Source organism: Pecten maximus, unplaced genomic scaffold (assembly GCF_902652985.1).
Source record: "Pecten maximus unplaced genomic scaffold, xPecMax1.1, whole genome shotgun sequence".
NCBI lineage: Eukaryota > Metazoa > Mollusca > Bivalvia > Pectinida > Pectinidae > Pecten > Pecten maximus.
The window spans coordinates 64652-86733 of NW_022979175.1; the positions used below are offsets into that span (position 1 = coordinate 64652).

At 36.4% G+C, this 22082-nt stretch overlaps 1 protein-coding gene across 3 annotated transcripts in view; it reads left to right on the forward strand.

Moving 5' to 3' along the window:
- The window catches only part of LOC117318298 (protein mono-ADP-ribosyltransferase PARP3-like), a gene marked incomplete at its 3' end in the record, with an annotated part of 46975 nt that overhangs the window by 18842 nt on the left and 6051 nt on the right, over positions 1-22082 (forward strand). Inside the window, 5 exon segments of one of the 3 annotated variants that reach the window (XM_033873297.1) lie at positions 11453-11579; positions 14509-14691; positions 17825-17950; positions 19235-19444; positions 20242-20362. In XM_033873297.1, coding sequence (XP_033729188.1) covers positions 14509-14691; positions 17825-17950; positions 19235-19444; positions 20242-20362 — 640 coding nt within the window. 3 annotated transcript variants of the gene reach the window in all.

The following is a 22082-nucleotide window of genomic DNA, read 5'->3' on the forward strand; positions in this document are numbered from 1 at the left end:
CTCTCCCATCCCCACAAAAAGAACATCTTTCTGTTTCAATCAACTTACATTGCATTAATTTTGTATTAGTATATACTATTCTGTGAAGAATTTTAAATTGAAAGTTATGAAGTTTTATGTCATCAGTTATGTATCTTGGAATTAAATAAAACTTACTCCAAGATTCCTTGGGAATGTTGACATGTAAAATTTCCTGCCATGTTTCCTGACTTCTCTTTGGTACCTCTGTTACTGTTTTTACTAAACATTTGTAAAAATATTTTGTTACCTTTTCATGTTTCTTCAAGTACTCTATAAATATGCATTGCTTGGCTTCAATCCGCTCATTTCTTCGGAAAAGTATAAGTTTCCATGACTTTGGAATTGCATTCAAAACACCATAATATTCAATAAAATGAATTTGCAAATTAAATTTCTCACAAAAGTATTGATGTGTTAAGAAACTGTTGTTTTCAACAAGATCACCGATAAAGAAAATATCCTTTTCACACCAATGTTTATAAATAAAGATCTTGTTGTCAATTTTTATAAAATTATTAAACCATATTGGCTGAGAGGCCACATCTTCAGGGGTTGTGGGGAGATCACCACCATTTAGTTCAGCCCACACATTAAAAATCTCACTCCAGAAAATATTTAATGATTTAGAAATTTTTAAAAGACCTTCCCTCTTCATTTTAAAAACTTTATCTCCTCCATATGGTTCAATTTTATCTAGAATCAGTGTTTTCCAAGGAGAAGAATTCAAAGGGTCAAGTAATTTTTTGATCCAGCACATTTTTAAAGCATGGCAAAAAGAAATTATATGAGGCACCCGTAGTCCTCCCTCATTATAATCACCATACATTACATTTCGCTTAACTTTATCAATTTTGTCATTCCATAAAAACTGGAAGAAGCATTTTTGTAACTCTAACAAACATTCATTTGTTGGATCTGGTAAAACAGTGAACGTTTGAATAAAAATGGGCAATGCCAATGATTTTATGACCGTTACTTTTCCAATGTATGTAAGATTTCTAAAAGACCAATTATTCAATAATTTTTTGACAGCAATTAACTTTTGTCTGAAGTTATCTTCAAAAATATTTTCTGCTTGAAAGTTGTAAGTTATACCTAATAGTTTAAATTTCCCCTGGCGATTCCAGCTTAATTTTCTGTCTGGAAGAAGTTCTTCTCCACAACCCCGTTTTGCCCCAATCCATATTGCTTGTGTTTTTTCCATATTTATCTTAAGCCCAGATACTTTACCAAAGTCATCTAAAATTTTAAGAACATTGTTTAAAGAATTTGGATCGTCCGATAATGTAAAAGAAGTATCGTCTGCAAATTGATTAATCAAGAATTCTGAATTTTTAACTTTGATACCATTTATATTAGGATCAATTTTAATTGCTGAACTTAAAATTTCCACACAAAGAATAAAAAGATAAGGACTGATAGGATCACCTTGTCTAACTCCACGGCATACCTCAAAAAAAGTAGAACAGTGTCCATTGTTCAATACACAACATGAATTATCATTATAAAAAGTTTTTATCCATTGTAAAATATAAGGACCAAAACCATAAAATGAAAGTGTTTTTAAGATAAAATTAGACTTTTTCTTAACAACATCAGAAATATTCACAAAATGTTTATTCAGATGATTAAGGATATTTTGCTTCTCCGTTATGTATTCCTCATTTATAACAATTTCTGTTGGAAAATGATTTTTGGTTGTGGATTTAGTCATGTTACTAAGATGATTCCACAAAGTGTTACTCGGTTTTTTATTTACAACTGAATTTCTAAATAGTTCACGCTTTGACGGTAATATAAGGGTGTTTGTTTTGTTTCTCCATAGTCTATAGTTGACCATATCCTTATTTTTGTGGTAAGTATCTCGAAGGTTCCTTGCTGTTGGCTGTTTTGGTCTTTTTACCCTCCCTGACTTGATTGGTGCATGCTTGTTTAGTTTGTCTAAAATTTCCGAGGTTAGAAGAGACAAAGCCTCCTTTGGATCGTCAATATGGATGGTTTCATTAATGTTAGATGATGATTATAAGATCTGTTAAAAAATTTTGCTCATTAAAGTTTTTAAAACATCTGTAGGATATTGTAGTGTGTGATGAAGTGGCTTGTTTAGACGGTGATGATTTGACAGCGACACATACAGGGTAGTGGTCACTTACTGCTATACATGGCACTCTGACGTCTGTAGTCAGGTCTGGATTACTACAGTATATATATGATCTATAAGAGTATATTTCTCTCGGTACAACTACGACAGGAAATTCAAATCTATATCTTCGGATCACCAACACATAGTGTATATGATACATTGTGCTAATAAATAGATATATAGCATAGTAATACAAATGACGAAGGAAGACAACTTTTTGACTCGTGCCCTGACCGGGCCTCGAACTCACGATCTAGTTGTTTCAGTAACTCAAGTTGGTTGGCTAAGAAGTTGGGTAAGGTTATTAACAGATATGGCATTATCCCATTTGATGTTTTAATTATTATTGTTTTTATTCATGAGATCCATGTTAAAATCTCCCATGATTAATTAAATACCTCTAGACTTTCAGTTATAGCTTTGTCTGTCATATGATCAAATATAAGTTCTTGTAAAAGTGTCAAATCATTTACCCATGTCATTTAGTAAAATAAGCACATAAAATAATGTAACAAATTCAAAGCTATCATATATTAATGAATAAAATGAATAGGAATTGATGAATTAGTTCATTACGAACTTTGAATTAATAACAAGAGGCCCATGGGGCCTGTATCGCTCACCTGGTTGAATTAGACCAAATGTCAAAATAATGTTCATATTCAATTTGTTTTATTTGTAAATCTCAAACAATGCTATATATGGTTATAGTGTGGGAATCGGAACTGCTATAAAGATTAATGAAGTCCAGACTATCTAAGGTCTGAAAGTCCTCAAGAATTGTTTTTAGAACATGCATTCATCACTTTATTACTAGTAGCAATTTAAAGGAATTACCTCTATTTCCCCTATTGGGCCCCGCCCCTTTGGCCCCTTTGGGGTCAGAGTCACCATTTATGCAAAATCTGTTCCCCTTCCTCCAAGGATGTTTCTGACCAAATTGGGTTCAAATCCATTCATAACTTAATAACTAGTAGCGATTTAAAGGAATTACCTCTATTTCCCATATTGGGCCCCTCAGGGGTCAGAGTCACCATTTATGCAAAATCTGTTCCCCTCCCCCCAAGGATGTTTCTGACCAAATTGGGTTCAAATCCATTCATAACTTTATGACTAGTAGCGATTCAAAGGAATTACCTCTATTTCCTGTATTGGGCCCCGCCCCTTTGGCCCCTTTGGGGTCAGAGCCACCATTTATGCAAAATCTGTTCCCCTTCTGCCAGGATGTTTCTGACCAAATTGGGATCAATCCATTCATAACTTTATGACTAGTAGCGATTTAAAGGAATTACCTCTATTTCCCCTATTGGGCCCCGCCCCTTTGGCCCCTCGGGGGTCAGAGTCACCATTTATGCAAAATCTGTTCCCCTCCCCCAAAGGATGTTTCAGACTAAATTGGGTTCAAATCCATTCATAACTTTATGACTAGTAGCGATTCAAAGGAATTACCTCTATTTCCCATATTGGGCCCCGCCCCTTTGGCCCCTCGGGGGTCAGAGTCACCATTTATGCAAAATCTGTTCCCCTTCCCCAAAGGAAGTTTCTGACCAAATTGGGTTCAAATCCATTCATAACTTAATAACTAGTAGCGATTTAAAGGAATTACCTCCATTTCCCATATTTGGCCCCTTGGGGGTCAGAGCCACCATTAATGCAAAATCTGTTCCCCTTCCCCAAGGATGTTTCTGACCAAATTGGGTTCAAATCCATTCATAACTTTATGACTAGTAGCGATTTAAAGGAATTACCTCTATTTCCCCTATTGGGCCCCGCCCCTTTGGCCCCTCGAGGGTCAGAGTCACCATTTAAGCAAAATCTGTTCCCCTTCCCCCAAGGATGTTTCAGACCAAATTGGGTTCAAATCCATTCATAACTTAATAACTAGTAGCGATTTAAATGAATTACCTCCATTTCCCATATTGGGCCCCGCCCCTTTGGCCCCTCGGGGGTCAGATCTGTTCCCCTTCCCCCAAGGATGTTTCTGACCAAATTGGGTTCAAATCCATTCATAACTTTATGACTAGTAGCGATTTAAAGGAATTACCTCTATTTCCCCTATTGGGCCCCGCCCCTTTGGCCCCTCGAGGGTCAGAGTCACCATTTAAGCAAAATCTGTTCCCCTTCCCCCAAGGATGTTTCAGACCAAATTGGGTTCAAATCCATTCATAACTTAATAACTAGTAGCGATTTAAATGAATTACCTCCATTTCCCATATTGGGCCCCGCCCCTTTGGCCCCTCGGGGGTCAGAGCCACCATTTATGCAAAATCTGTTCCCCTTCCCCCAAGGATGTTTCTGACTAAATTTGGTTCAAATCCATTCATAACTTTATGACTAGTAGCGATTCAAAGGAATTACCTCTATTTCCCCTATTGGGCCCCGCCTCTTTGGCCCCTCTGGGGTCAGAGTCACCATTTATGCAAAATCTGTTCCCCTTCCCCCAAGGATGTTTCAGACCAAATTGGGTTCAAATCCATTCATAACTTTATGACTAGTAGCGATTTAAAGGAATTGCCTCTATTTCCCCTATTGGGCCCAGCCCCTTTGGCCCCTCGGGGTTCAGAGTCACCATTTATGCAAAATCTGTTCCCCTTCCCCCAAGGATGTTTCAGACCAAATTGGGTTCAAATCCATTCATAACTTAATAACTAGTAGCGATTTAAATGAATTACCTCCATTTCCCATATTCGGCCCGCCCCTTTGGCCCCTTGGGGGTCAGAGCCACCATTTATGCAAAATCTGTTCCCCTTCCCCCAAGGATGTTTCTGACCAAATTGGGTTCAAATCCATTCATAACTTAATGACTAGTAGTGATTTAAAGGAATTACCTCTATTTCCCCTATTGGGCCCAGCCCCTTTGGCCCCTCGGGGGTCAGAGTCACCATTTATGCAAAATCTGTTCCCCTTCCCCCAAGGATGTTTCAGACCAAATTGGGTTCAAATCCATTCATAACTTTATGACTAGTAGCGATTTAAAGGAATTACCTCTATTTCCCCTATTGGGCCCAGCCCCTTTGGCCCCTCGGGGTTCAGAGTCACCATTTATGCAAAATCTGTTCCCCTTCCCCCAAGGATGTTTCAGACCAAATTGGGTTCAAATCCATTCATAACTTAATAACTAGTAGCGATTTAAATGAATTACCTCCATTTCCCATATTGGGCCCGCCCCTTTGGTCAAAATCCAATAAGAACTTTTTGACTAGTAGCGATTTGAAGCAAATGTTGACGGACGACGGACGGACGGACGACGGACGCTGCGCCATGACATAAGCTCACCGGACCTTCGGTCCAGGTGAGCTAAAAATGAAATAGCTATTTATGGATATCCATAAATGGATACATTTTCAAAGATAGATATAAGGAATGAATGAATGATGTGAACATGCTTGATTGTTTTAACGTGATTGCACAATTGGAATGAGCATGCTTATAACATCCCTCGCCTCAAATAAATATTACAAAGTATTGCAATAGCGACACAATAAACTACAAGTTATAATAATTTAAAAGAAAGAAAGGCAAAGAATGGACAGAAGAAAGACAGATAAAAAAATCTAAGTGTCAGATCAATGTGGCAACATTAAAATATACTACTCAAAATTAAGGTTCATAATTCGATTTATGGATATCCATAAATCAATCTTAAATATCCATAAATCGACTTATGGATATCCATAAATCCTAATTATGGATATCCATAATTCGGCATAGCCAGACAAAATTCTATGTTCACTATGTACATATAAAGGGGACATAACTGGATATAGAAATAAGCTATAGGCTGTTATGTGAAAATAAATATTAACTTTGAAGACCTGAGTATGGCGCTGTTGCGCCATTCTTTAACTTACGTTTTTCCAGAACTGATTTCTGTTTCATTGTGATGAATCCCTAATTAACTCAAATATCAACACATATAGTAGGTAGCTCTACATCACTTTATTATTTGACATATTTAACAAGAATACATTGCTGTGTGTATGTTTATTATCTTCAAGTTCCTAACGGGAATTTCCATCGTTTTCCAAGATGGCGGACATTGAGAATCAACGATCTTTTTTTTTGTATAAAAAAAAATGAAAACATCTCTACCGGTATAATTTGCGCACCCCCAACTTTAAACTTTATTTCAGTACAAAAAAACTGCGCAAATTACACAAGTTTTTACGGTAATCCACTTTACCATTTACAATGTTGATATGGATCAAAATAGAAATGAATTGAATAAAAAAAAACTTTATTATCAGATATAAAATCTTACATTCATCCTTTGATCATTAATCATGTTTTATTTCATTTCATGACGTACAATAAATAATTTTAGCATGCATGTATTTCTATTTTGTTAACGAAAAAATGACTTTCAAACTGTAATGTTATTCTTTGGAACTCTATGTAAATCTCATTGTAATGGAGCAACAAACATTTCTTAGTCTTTGATATGATTTTAGCTAGAAGACTAGAACCAGTTCTTAAATGTAATAATTTTCCATATAGACAGCAATCAACATATCAAAAAGGATTAAGTAGTTAGTTAACTTCTTTTAATTTACAAGAATGTATACATTATAATTTGGAAAGAGATGAAGATGTTTAAACAAGGCATTTGATACTGTACATGTATGGCATGCTTGTTTACTGTATAAACTTATAAGAGGCTTGCCCGCAGAGAGATCAGAAACATTGGCTAATAGAAAAAGATTTTTTACACATGACAGATTGTTGGAATTGTTAGTTTTTCATTTTATTTTCCTTATAAAACGCTGAAAAGTGATATTAAAACCTCATTTTTAAATATTATTTATTTAATCGCAACCTGCAATAAGTCTAATTTGATTGACACATCAAAGAAACAAGCACGTGCACAGTGCCGCACAGTGATAACTTCAAAGGCAGCGGCGATTTACAAAGAAGATTTGCCGTTATATTCCATACATTTCCCTCTCATGTTGAGTTTTAAAGTGTCTTTTAAATACATATTCTGTAATTGTTTTCAAGAAATAAAGTCGGAAAGCCTCTAATTTTGTCACATAGAAACGTGTACTGAAGTTTATTTAGTGATCGGAGATGTGCCATTTACCGGTCCGTCTGCGGGTAAGCCTCTAATGATATTGGTATTACTTAAAAGTCATGGTATATTTTAAAAGCTATATATACGGCTATAACAAGTAGTGTTGCATTTAATGATTTTTAATTCAAGATGGATCCGTATAGAGAGAGGGATTACAAGGGAGTGCGTTTTGTGCTAAAATGTACATTTTATCCATAAAAAGTTTATTAGATAGCATTGAAAAATATTGAAATGATGCACTTATTGTCGATTTAAAATTAGTATACCAACACAAGTTGATGACATGTGTCTGCTTAGTACACAGTGCAAAAGCTTACAGAATATGCTCGAGATATGTGAATTGTATAGTAAACTGTGGCGCTTTACACAAAATAGAAACGCAATATTGATGCGAATTTATATCTTTACGAGCACCTTCTCCCCTTGGTTAAGGATATAACACATGTTGGTATGATGTTAAATTATAATTTTAATAGTATTGAACGCACAGTACGTGTTTGTAATGAATTTAAAAGTGGTTTTACCTAGTTTCTATTATTATCAAGAAGGCAATAAAGATGATATAAATTCAGAATGGCTTTAATAAACACAGACACAAATTACAAACAAATATATTGTACAAGTATATCCAATGGACTAATGGAAAAATATACAATATACTGGTAGAATACATTATTCCACATACCTATAACATAAACGAATTAACACACATATACATAATAGTAAAAAGCAAATAGATAGCAAATTTAGCAAGTTGAAAAAAAACCTACAAGCACCCTAGTAATTCTACTGGGAGGGTGGGAGAGGCGATTTAAAAAGCAGCGGTCAGCAACCCACTAAGCTAGCACAGCATGGCGTGACACTAATAACTAAAACGAGGCCGCGTTACAAGTTAGGCAAAGCTAGCATTAGAAAAACAGCAGATACGAAACTACTGCGTTACAAGTTTAGGCAAAACTAGCATTAGAAAAACAGCAGATACGAAACTATCTAAAATTCAATTTACATATATATAGATTAAAGTGATTTTTTCTATAAAGATTTGATTTCAGGTTTTAAATCAATCCGTGTAAGTGGATTTTCATGAAATGTATTTTAACGTCCTAAATCGACGATTTTCATTTTTTAGGGGGAGAATTTGTGACTTGATGTCAAATTTTGACATTTTTGTAACCGCGCCGACGATCAATGATTACCGAGCTTTCACCGAGCCCGTGCTAAGGGCAGATAACTCTACCGATCCCGAGCTTTGTAGAACTTTTAGCCATTCTGGTATAAGAATGTTTCCGGGCTCTGCGACGAGGACGCAGTTCTACAAAGAGCCCATATCATTTTATTTTAATGATTTCAAATATATTTACCCATCTTTTCATTATTGTTTATCACATTAAAATATTTTTATCAACAAGTTTTCATTTGTGGTATAAACCAATTCACTGGTTTACTTTTTATCTGTTACTAAAGCTATTTCTTTTAGTTAAAAAAATAGTTTCATCAATGCATGATTTTAATACACCTACAGTACTATTTTCTTATTGTATTCTAGTCTGAATTTTCGAACATTTAGTACAATGCCAAACGAAACTGTCTCTTGAAAAAGGAAAATCTGACTGATCACAAACACATCTATTGTGAAACCACCTATCGCAACCAGCGTCACAACTTCCCATATCATCAAAAACATTAGAAATACGACATCCATCTGACTCACAATCGATAAAAATATCATAAGTTAAGGCTTGAGAAAGTTTTTTCTTTGGAAATTTAGAAAACCTACCATTTGAAATACAATTTACTAGATGCTGTCTCATATAATCTATGTCGAATTCTATTTCTTCACTACCTTTAAACCCATTAAAACAAAACTCTACTAAATTAGCGATGGCAAAAACCCCACAGTCAATCCCATTTGTTTGCTGTTGTATGCTAAGTAAAATTGTTTTTAAGATTTCCGCATAATTTTCTATCCTTTAAAATATCATCTTTTTCTTTAAAACTTATTGTACTCTTACCGTTATCCATCCAAATACGTTTTGTTTCTACTGGCTTACAAATTGACGGTCTATCATCTGAAAGATCTTCTAATATATCACTTACCTTTGGTTTGTGTCTTTTTGGCAACGAAAGTCGTCTTCTATTAGGTTTTACCTTAGGACTAGTGATAACAATAGGCTCGTTTATACTTACAACATCATCAGTCGGGGCAATTTCCTCTGGTTGATTTATACTCACGTGATCACCGCTTATTGTATTTTCTTCTGACTGTTTAATGCTCACGTCTTTGGATATATCTTCCTTCTCTTCCGTTATATTTGATAATCTCCTATTTGTTAAAGATAATCTAGACCTAGGTTTGTGCTTTTTAGGAGTACCGATGTCTGAAATATCGTGGAGGGGAGAGATTTGATCAGATTTCACTGGAGAAACTATTGTTGTGCTTGGCGTTGAACATAGTACAGATGGTGTCGGGTCGTTTCGGTAACAAGTCGTTTCGGTACTTTTTCGGAAGTTGTTTCGGGACATTCGGAAGTCGTTTCGGTAGAAGTCCGGGTCGTTTCGGTACTTTCAATCAACATTAGAATAAACACCTTAATTTTTTAATACATAATTAACATGAATTAATCTGTTTTTAAAACGATTCAGTATAATACAGTCAGTATAAACACCTATTACGCTTCAGATATTTTGATTATGACAACAAATGCATCGATAATACAAACGGCATTGTTTTACCCCCAAGCACAGTGTTTTCTTTAAATCAGCACTGGTGGTTCTTTCCTTTATGATCGTACCTAAACACGTTATCATTTGGTTCATATTTTCGAACTTCTATTACAGAAGCAATACAATCAAAACCAAAATTGTTATGTAACAACCCATGCCCGAGAAATAAAGGCTATACAGGGTGATTTCATTACTTTTTTTCGTATTAATTAGGTTGGTTAAATCATTACGTTTATACATGTAGGTATGGAATTAAATACGTTAAGTTACAGAAATATATACATGTATATAAATACGTTAAGTTAGAGAAATATATACATGTATATAAATACGTAAAGTTAGAGAAATATATATATGCATAGAAATACGTAAATCATCAAGTTAGAGAAATATATATATGTATATAAATACGTAAAGATAGAGAAATATATATAGATAAATATACCTATAGATACAAAAAGACTTTAAGTTAGAGAAATATATACATGTATATAAATACGTAAAGTTAGAGAAATATTTATAAATAAATATACATATAGATACAAAAAGACTTTAAGTTAGAGAAATATATACATATGCATAGAAATACGTAAATCATCAAGTTAGAGAAATATATATATGTATATAAATACGTAAAGTTAGAGAAATATATATAAATAAATATACATATAGATACAAAAAGACTTTAAGTTAGAGAAATATATACATGTATATAAATACGTTAAGTTAGAGAAATATATACATGTATATAAATACATAAAGTTAGAGAAATATATACATGTATATAAATACGTGAGGATAGAGAAATATATACATAGATTTAGATATAGAAATGTAAAGAAAAAATGTAAGGCATTTTCGTAATAAATATACATATTTTATTTTTTTTTGTCTTAACAATAACACTCAATTGGAATTAAGTTTAATCTCAAGCCAATTTTTATGTTTTAATCACAATCAATTCACATATATCACTAAAGGCTTTACTAATGTACAGTCACAAAGCTCGGGATCGGTAGAGTTATCTGCCCTTAGCACGGGCTCGGTGAAAGCTCGGTAAACATGGCGAGTTCATTGATCGTCGGCGCGGTTACAAAAATGTCAAAATTTGACACCAAGTCACATTAGATATATGTTGAAATTTATATTTTTAGAATCAGCTATATTTACTTGTTGTTTGTATTTAGTAATATTTCTCAATAATAGCATGTATCGGAAATAATTAACAAAAAACATGAATAATCACGCTTGATTGCGGGCTACACAAATTCTCCCACTAAAAAATGCAAATCGTCGATTTAGAACGTTAAAATACATTTTAAGAAAATCCACTTACACGGATTGATTTAAAACCTGAAATAAAATCTTTGCAGAAAAAATCACTTTAATCCGGAGAAAAACGAAAATATCCAAAGCTCGGGCTCGGCTCGGGATACACAAATTCTCTACCACCCTGGTTAACGTGAATCGTTAACGTTTTACAACAAGCCCCAACTCGCCGTCGTCTGTTCCACTGCTGAATTACGTGGGTGTCAGCATTATTACAGCATATATGGTTCATAGTACGCGTTAGGCCTGTGAATACAACTTTGTTGAGTTGTCAAGCTCGGACTGACAAGGGTAAGTGTCGAAATTGCTACAAATCGCATGCGCGTGACAGTTTCGGTTTCGGTAGTCAAATGCACCGCATGCTTGTTTATATGTATGAGTAAGCAGCTGGAAGTCAGGTGTTTGTAAACACGTCCTGCATATGGGGCGCAGTTTTACTATTTATTAACAAAACTGGATAATCCATAATTCGAATTTTGGATATCCAAAATTCGAATTCATGATATCATTAAATAATTTTGGATATCTAATATTAATTTTGGATATTCAAAATTGATATTGGATATCCTAAATTCGAATTTTGGATATCCAAAATTCAAAGCATTTTAAGATATCATAAATTCGAATTATGGATATCCAAAATTCATTTATGGATGTCCAAAATTCGAATTTTGGATATCCAATTATCATTTCTTGATATCATTAAATCGAATTTTGGATATCTTAAAATGCTTTGAATTTAGGATATCCATAATTCAAATTTTGGATATCCATAAATCGGGGAAATGTTAATATTTTACTGTCTAATGATTTCTCCCTGCTACATTCTGTTCCAGCGGGCGCGTTTTTTTCGTAGGATCGGAAGTCCTCGGACTTCACTATACGAATCAATGCGAATCCAAGATGGAGCGATTGGTGTCAAGTGCTTTAAGAGCATTAGACAGTGAAATCGACAGAGAACCTATAGCTAGCAGTAGCAACTGCCAAAATCTTCCCCCTAATGTGCCGCAGTATGTCTGTCGCCATGTTCTGTTTTGTACAAATTCCTCCGTTGACTTGTCGGAGTACTCTAAGTACTAAGTAACTTTTGGTAAATGTTGTATGTAAGGGCCTAACTGTCTGGGGAAGTTTGTCCTTTGGAACTCCTCTGCTGTATTCTATTTCGTAAACGTTGTTTCCGGTCCATTACGCATATTTACAAGTTCGTAACAAGGGTCGGTTTTGACCGGTAGTAGTGCCGGGAGCAATCCAATTTGATAACACTGAGCATTTTTTGGATATCACAAAATCGAATTATGGATATCCAAAAATACATGGAATTTAGGATATCCATAATTCAAATTTTGGATATCCAAAAATGAATTAATATTTATAGATATCCTAAATTCGAAATATGGATATCCAAAAATGAATTAAGGATATCCAAAATTCGAATTATGGATATCCTTAATTCAAAACATTTTAAGATATCCTAAATTCGAATTATGGATATATCCAGAAATGAATTAATCAAATTATGGATATCCTAAATTCGAATTATAGATATCAAGTTTTGTTAATAAATAGTAAAACGGCGCCCCATACCTGCACACTGTCAAACTCGAGATGATATGTACAAATGTATCAGCCGGAATATCCTGTGGTCTTGACCACAGGGGCATGTCTAATCTAAAAAAAAAATAATTAAAAAAATAATAATATAAAGCTAGACATGCCCCTGTGGTCCTGTCACCAGACTTGCACATTCTGCAGGCCAGCAGATACCGTAGGTGTCCAAGTTTTGATCTAGTGTCATGAGGAAACTCGGAATAGATGTATGCATACATTTTCGGTGGAAAACTGCCAACTTGCATATACATGTATATAATACACAAACTTGCATATTCTAGGTCTGTTAGAGTATGGATTTTTAGCCCACCATCATCAGATGGTGGGCTATTCAAATCGCCCTGCGTCCGTGGTCCGTGGTCCGTCCGTCCGTCCGTCCGTCCCTCCGTCCCTCCGTCCGTCCGTCCGTCCGTCCGTCCGTCTGAGAAAGTGTATAAGGGATCTTTCTCAAATTTAATATGTAAGTTTCCCTTGGTGCATATATATATATAGTTATGCATATTACATTTTGAGACCAATCTGAAAATAACATGGCCGACAGGCAGCCATCTTGGATTTTGACAATTGAAGTTTGTTATCGCTATTTCTGAGAAAGTGCTGAAGGGATCTTTCTCAAATTTCATATGGCGGTTCCCCTTGGTGCCTCGTTATGCTTATTGCATTTTGAGATCAATTTGAAAACAATATGGCCGACAGACTGCCATCTTGGATTTTGACAATTGAAGTTTGTTATCTCTATTTGTCAAAGTACTGAATGGATCTTTCTCAAATTTCATAAGTAGGTTCCCCTTGGTATGTATTACATTTTTGGACCAGTCTGTCCTGAAAACAGCCTGGCAAACAAACAGCCATAATCGTTAAATCTCAAATTTCTTATATAGCTAGGATTCCCTTGTTTGAAAAGTACTGGAGGGATGTCTCAATTTGCACAGATTAGTAAAATGAAGGGAAAAGTAGAGAAAAGATCAATCTGACATGGAACCTATGAAGATCATTCAATGGTGGGCGCCAAGATCCCTCTGGGATGTCTTGTTTACTATAAAAATAACTTAAATCACTTAAACAATGAACATTGCAAGATATTATTTAACATCACATTACTTTACAACAAGGTAAATAATATTTTACTGAAAATGTTGTCTACTTAGAAATTTGATTGTACTCAATCGGCATAGAGTAGCAATTTTGTGTATTATACGCAATTATTAAAGGAGTGGTTTTCCCCAACCTGATATTGTATGTACTGGTCAGTGTTGTGTTGAAAAGCAGTGACATGCAATATATACATTTCCTGGGTAAATGATGGGTGTACGAGCACGATTTAACCCTTTAATCTTGTTTAGTGATAATACTGATATCAAATTTATACTGTAGATATTCCAAACCTTGATAATTCTCTATACATGTATATATTATAGTCCAAATTTCATCTGGCCCAGACACCATGTCCACTGTAGCATCATATAGCTCACTACTATATGAAAACGTTGAATTCTCCTATACTGTTTGATGTCAGGGCCAGAGCAAACTTGGGCTTCCTCTAATATTGTAGACTTTGGTCAATAAAATGCTTGCCTTGTTACTATACAATGTAGTTTCTGGTTTTTAACAGATGCCACCTAAGAGAAAAGCGACTGGGGCGGCTAAAGCCGGTGGTAAGAAGGCCAAGACTGCCGACGCTGCGGAGGCTGGACCGTCCACTGTTCAGGATGCTATCGCTAGTCTGAAGTCTGCTGATGCCGGGAAATCCAAAAAGTTTAAACCTGATAGTTACTTTCCCATTCCCGGGTGTAGTGTAGGTTGTCATACATCTAAAAAAAATTCTGTGATAATATATACTATAAGGTGTTTAGTTCAACCTCTCTTTCAATTACAGTACTAGGAGGTCCCTTAACATGAAAATTTCATTATAATCTACCTGGGTTCCCTTCATTCAACTTTCAATGGATAGTGATAAGCTTCACAGTTGATAGGGCTGAGAATGTGTATAATGGTTTTGAAATTGGTTCCAATAGATTGGTATCAAGGATCAAGTGCAGTTGGAATCCTGAAATCTGACCCTAGTCTCTCTATGGAATCATGGAATCCTGAAATCTGACCCGAGCCTCTCTATGGAATCCTGAAATCTGACCCGAGTCTCTCTATAGAATCCTGAAATCTGACCTGAGTCTCTCTATGGAATCCTGAAATCTGACCCGAGTCTCTCTATGGAATCCTGAAATCTGACCCGAGTCTCTCTATGGAATCCTGAAATCTGACCCGATCTCTCTATGGAATCATGGAATCCTGAAATCTGACCCGAGTCTCTCTATGGAATCCAGAAATCTGACCCGAGTCTCTCTATGGAATCCTGAAATCTGACCCGAGTCTCTCTATGGAATCCTGAAATCTGACCCGAGTCTCTCTATGGAATCATAGAATCCTGAAATCTGACCCGAGTCTCTCTATGGAATCCTGAAATCTGACCTGAGTCTCTCTATGGAATCCTGAAATCTGACCCGAGTCTCTCTATGGAATCATGGAATCCTGAAATCTGACCCGAGTCTCTCTATGGAATCCTGAAATCTGACCTGAGTCTCTCTATGGAATCCTGAAATCTTACCCGAGTCTCTCTATGGAATCCTGAAATCTGACCCGAGTCTCTCTATGGAATCCTGAAATCTGACCCGAGTCTCTCTATGGAATCATGGAATCCTGAAATCTGACCCGAGTCTCTCTATGGAATCCTGAAATCTGACCTGAGTCTCTCTATGGAATCCTGAAATCTGACCCGAGTCTCTCTATGGAATCCTGAAATCTGACCCGAGTCTCTCTATGGAATCCTGAAATCTGACCCGAGTCTCTCTATGGAATCCTGAAATCTGACCCGAGTCTCTCTATGGAATCCTGAAATCTGACCCGAGTCTCTCTATGGAATCATGGAATCCTGAAATCTGACCTGAGTCTCTCTATGGAATCATGGAATCCTGAAATCTGACCCGAGTCTCTCTATGGAATCCTGAAATCTGACCTGAGTCTCTCTATGGAATCCTGAAATCTGACCCGAGTCTCTCTATGGAATCCTGAAATCTGACCCGAGTCTCTCTATGGAATCATGGAATCCTGAAATCTGACCTGAGTCTCTCTATGGAATCCTGAAATCTGACCCGAGTCTCTCTATGGAATCCTGAAATCTGACCCGAGTCTCTCTATGGAATCCTGAAATCTGACCCGAGTCTATCTATGGAATCCTGAAATCTGACCCGAGTCTCTCTGTGGAATCCTGAAATCTGACCCGAGTCTCTCTGTGGAATCCTGAAATCTGACCCGAGGCTCTCTAGGGAATCCTGAAATCTGACCCGAGTCTCTCTAGGGAATCCTGAAATCTGACCCGAGTCTCTCTGTGGAATCCTGAAATCTGACCCGAGTCTCTCTAGGGAATCCTGAAATCTGACCCGAGTCTCTCTATGGAATCCTGAAATCTGACCCGAGTCTCTCTATGGAATCCTGAAATCTGACCCGAGTCTCTCTATGGAATCCTGAAATCTGACCCGAGTCTCTCTGTGGAATCCTGAAATCTGACCCGAGTCTCTCTATGGAATCCTGAAATCTGACCCGAGTCTCTCTATGGAATCCTGAAATCTGACCCGAGTCTCTCTGTGGAATCCTGAAATCTGACCCGAGTCTCTCTGTGGAATCCTGAAATCTGACCCGAGTCTCTCTATGGAATCCTGAAATCTGACCCGAGTCTCTCTCTGGAATCCTGAAATCTGACCCGAGTCTCTCTGTGGAATCCTGAAATCTGACCCGAGTCTCTCTATGGAATCCTGAAATCTGACCCGAGTCTCTCTTGCCTCCTAGTATTAATCGAAATCATAGGTTATCCTTAATAATCCAAATGTTCACTCTCTTCATCCCTGATATATGTCATGGTGCATATGTACATATATAAAATCAAAGGCACACAACTAGCTTTTAGATTGCTACCAGGAAAAAAACCTGGCCGGTTGCTAAGCTCATGTATTTCTTTTGAACATCATAGTTGAGCGACAATCATATTCTAAAGCCAGTCAATTAAATTAGGATCAAATTAAGTATTTTTTCTTCATACACATGGTGGCAATGACTGAGATGTCAATTTTGCCATGAGATGATATACATGTATTTCAAGGTCAAAGAGGGCGACAGTGAATGTAAAGCCTGGAGTATCCAGGATGATAAATTGATATATAAGGGCTAATAAAGTTTCAGTAGTTAATTTGAAAGAAAATCCTGTAATCTCGGGCAGTGCTTAAAGCTGCCATTGTTCGAGCTATTAATGTAAAATCTGTTTATTCCTCCAGGTGTATAGTGATTACGACCGTATGCTTAACCAGACAAATATCGGACACAACAACAACAAATACTACGTGATAGTATTAATCGCAGTCACAGGTCATCCTTAATACTCCAAATTTTGATGTTCACTCTCTACATCCTTGGAATATGTCACGGTGTATACACATATGCAAAGTCAAAGGTACATGAGTAGCTTTTAGATTGCTGCCAGGAAAAAATCTTGGCCAGTCGTTGCTTAGCTGATGTATTTCGTTTGGAGATCATAATGGAGTGACAACTAATTCAAAGGCCAGGCAATTTAACAGTATATAACTGGAGATACATTTGATGTACATGTACATCATAGGATAACATTAGCCTTTTTGGTAATGTGGCAGTCAGACGTCAACTTTGCCATGACATATATTTCAGGGATGCAGAGTGAAAGTGAATGTAGCACCTGGAGTACTCAGAATGAGAAACTGGTATGTTGGTGATTTGGCACACAGTTGATATAAGGTCTAGTGAATGTTTCAGTAGTTATTTGAAAGAAAAAACTCTAAGCTAATTAATACATTGTTAAAAGCTGCCATCGTTCGAGCTATTAATATAAAATCTGTTCATTCCTGCAGGTATATAGTGATTACGACTGTATGCTCAACCAGACCAATATCGGACACAACAACAACAAGTACTACGTGATCCAGGTTCTGCAGCAAGGATCAAACTATTATGCCTGGAACAGATGGGGCAGAGTGGTATGTTATCATGAAACACCACAGTCACTTTCAAGTAAAACTATTTTCTGAAGTCTTATTTAAAGTATGTACCATTTACATTTTAATAGTGTTTTAGATAACTTTTTAGAAACTGAAAGGCTAGGTATACCTTATACATTTTAATAGTGTTTTGTGTTCAAAATAAACTCCTAGAAGTTTGTGTTCTACTACATGTACACCCATTTTACGTGAAATATATATGTCATTCTGAGACAAAGTCTCAAGTGATCTATCACAATTGCCTTGGACCGTCATCTGTCTGTAAACAACTTTCATCTTCAATTTCTTCTCATTAAGAAAGAGGCAAAGAATCATGATACTGAGCCAGTAGCATGCTAGTGTATGGGCTACCAAGCTTGTTGAAATGAACGAACTTGACCTACTTTCAAGGTCAGAGGGATCAAATATATTTACTTCATATAAAACATTCCCCACAGGCTGGTTTTCCCCTATGAATAAAAAGAACTCAAAAACAAGAAAAAAAGTCCCAAAGCAGGAGAAAGACTCCCCCAAACCTTGATGAAAGAAAAAGTGTGGTTTATAAGACTTTATCAAATAAACAAATAGAACTCGCTAAACTTTAAGATCTTTCTGATGGGATTTTTTTTTTTTTTTTATCAAATTAGGGTAATATAAGATGGATACTTTTATTATTTTCAAATAATTTGATACTCTTTCCAAGACTCCTTATAATAATTACCTGCTGGTAATCATTTGGAGGTTGGCATAGTGTGGCCACTGCACCAGGCCTTCCGTTTCCAGATTATCCCAAAATTAACAACTTGGTATTCCCCGCCTTTTAGATTAGTCAGTATAGCAGAAGATGTACTTGCAGGGTTAGCACAGGCCTTAAGAAAGTCTTGAATTTCACCTTGGGCCTTGAAAAGCCTTGAAAATTGGTTTACAGCCTTGAAAAAGCCTTGAATATTAAGGTTTCATTAGGATAAGTGAAACCCTGGCCACTGATCATTTGGATTCAACCTTGTCTATGCTGCCTCCCCTACAGACATTAATAATTACCATGTCAAGTTGTATTTTGATCAAGTGGATAGTTATAAGTTGCCTTTTTGTTCTCTTGTTCCCTCTCAAGATGACTTAGATGACAGGTAAAATGGGCCTTGAATATTTAATTAAGACATTGAAAAAGCCTTGAAAAGGCCTTGAATTTGGTTTGACAAAATCCGTATGAACCCCGACTTGGATTTATCCCTGTTCCTGCGACAAATTCAGTAAAACTGGCGATGTGTATTTATTGATAAACAGGGAGAGCCAGGTTCTAACTCCATGAAGGGACCATTCACTGACGTGACCAAAGCTACGTCAGACTTTGGGAAGAAGTTTTCAGCCAAAACAAAGAACAAATGGGCAAATCGAGAGAATTTCAAGGCAGCCCCAGGAAAATATACTCTTATAGAGATGGCAGGAGAGGAAGAGGATGAAGTGGATGCAGCAGCCAGTGCAGTGACGAAAAGTGTAAAAACCTACATGTATTAAAACAATATAAGCAGTTATCTCCTTAAGGAAGATCATGATATTTATTACTTTTTCACAAGTTCAATTGGCATGGTTTGTTGAATTGGTTATCTCCCTTTAAAATCACAATCTGTGGTTAAATCATAGGTGTTGGACGTTTTTTTATTAAATATGAGCCACAATCTTTTAACGTTATTTAGGTAATATGAGCCACAATATTTAACTGTTTAGTAAATATGAGTCACAATCTTTTAACTGTCAATCATTTGAGTAAATATGAGTCAAAATCTGTTAATTATTATTTAAGTAATATGAGTCACAATCTTTTAACTGTTATTGACTTGATATGAGTCACAATCTTTGAAATGTTGTTGAGTAAATATGGGTGTCTCAATATTTTAACTGTTATAGAGTTAATATAAGACAAAATCTTTTAACTCATTGAATAAAAATGAGGTACAATACTTTAAATGTTATTGAGTAAATATAAGTCACAATCTTTGAATTGTGATTGAGTTAATACATGTATGAGTCACACTCTTTCAGGGTATATTGAGTTGATATGAGTCACAATATTTTAACTGTTAGAAGGTCATGGATTGTACAAGTTGCTACCTCTCAGAAGCATGCTATTGGTTAATATTGCTAATCATGAGTTTCATTCCTTTTATGGTCATTGAAATAGTTAACCCTGTGATGTCTATTGTCAGATAGGTCACAATGTTTTTGCTCATGAGTTTGGTGGTCATACTTTAGCACACCTCAGTGGTCAATGTTTTTACTGTTGAATGTTATAGTTGGCACCTGTGGTGAAGGGTCCTACTGCTCCCTGCACACTGGACAATGCTACCCAGATACTGATGAAACTCATTTTTGACCACGACATGTTTAAACAAGCCATGGAGAAATTTGACATTGGTAAGTAAGTTTTAACTATCATAGTCCACTTGTACCATGCATTAACTTTCTGATTTTTTTTTAAATTCCACCATTAGGATTAACTTGAAACTGTCAAATTATGCTTCATTACCATAAACCCGGTTAAATGTCAAATTTGAGTGTTTTCTAGGGTCAAAGGTTAACTTAGCATGTAATTGGGTAAAGGCTGTAATCACAGACGTCTGCTTCTGGTTAGTATTGATAGAAAAACAAATTATTAGACCCTACTCCTACTATACCAACAAGGTGTAACACTTGAAGATCTACGATGCATCGACTGTGGAATGGAATTAGACGTGATTGGTCGACAGCTCTATAAACAATACTAACTATAACTGTCGTCCAATCAGGTCAACTTCCGATCCACGGTTGATGCATCGTAGATTTTCAAGTGTAACACCTTGTTGATATAGTAGGAGGAGGGGATAATTTATTTTTCTATCAATACTAACCAGAAGCAGACGTCTGTGCTGTAATAATGTTCTTCTGTTCAGGAAGCCACACGTTGATTTTCCACATTCTTCCTAGAATGGAGTGCTATATAAAGTTTTCTCATATAAATGACCCTGTCCTGCTCTCAAGGTTATTTAAGTCCAATGTTATCAACGTGTGATATCTTACTATCTGATGAACTTGAACATTTCTGACCACTAAGGTTGGTTTTCAAAGCGAACAATTGAAAATATTGACCATATATTGAAGCCACTCGTAACTAATCACCTTTATTCCAAACATGTAGTTCCCTCAACTTCGTTATCAAACAGACAAACAGATTAGTGGTGACTGGATAGTGGGACAACCAGATTAGTGGTGACAGGATGGTGGTAAAACCAGATTAGTGGTGACTGGATAATGAGACAAACAGATTAGTGGTGACTGGATAGTGAGACCAACAGATTAGTGGTGACTGGATAGTGAGACAACCAGATTAGTGGTGACTGGATGGTGGTAAAACCAGATTAGTGGTGACTAGATAGTGAGACAACCAGATTAGCGGTGACATGATAGTGGGACAACCAGATTAGTGGTGACAGGATAGTGGGACAACCAGATTAGTGGTGACAGGATGGTGGTAAAACCAGATTAGTGGTGACAGGATGGCGGTAAAACCAGATTAGTGGTGACATGATAGTGGGACAACCAGATTAGCGGTGACATGATAGTGGGACAACCAGATTAGTGGTGACAGGATAGTGGGACAACCAGATTAGTGGTGACTGGATGGTGGTAAAACCAGATTAGTGGTGCCTTGATAGTGAGACAACCATATTAGTGGTGACATGATGGTGTTAAAACTACATAAGTGGTGACTGGATAGTGAGACAACCATATTAGTGGTGACTGGATGGTGGTAAAACCAGATTAGTGGTGACTGGATAGTGAGACAACCATATTAGTGGTGACTGGATGGTGTTAAAACTACATAAGTGGTGACTGGATAGTGAGACAACCATATTAGTGGTGACTGGATGGTGGTAAAACCAGATTAGTGGTGACTGGATAGTGAGACAACCATATTAGTGGTGACTGGATGGTGGTAAAACCAGACTAGTGGTGACTGGAGACTGGTAAACCCAGATTAGTGATGACAACCAGATTAGTGGTGACAGGATAGTGGGACAACCAGATCAGTGGTGACAGGATAGTGGGATAACCAGATTAGTGGTGACTGGATAGTGGGACAACCATATTAGTGGTG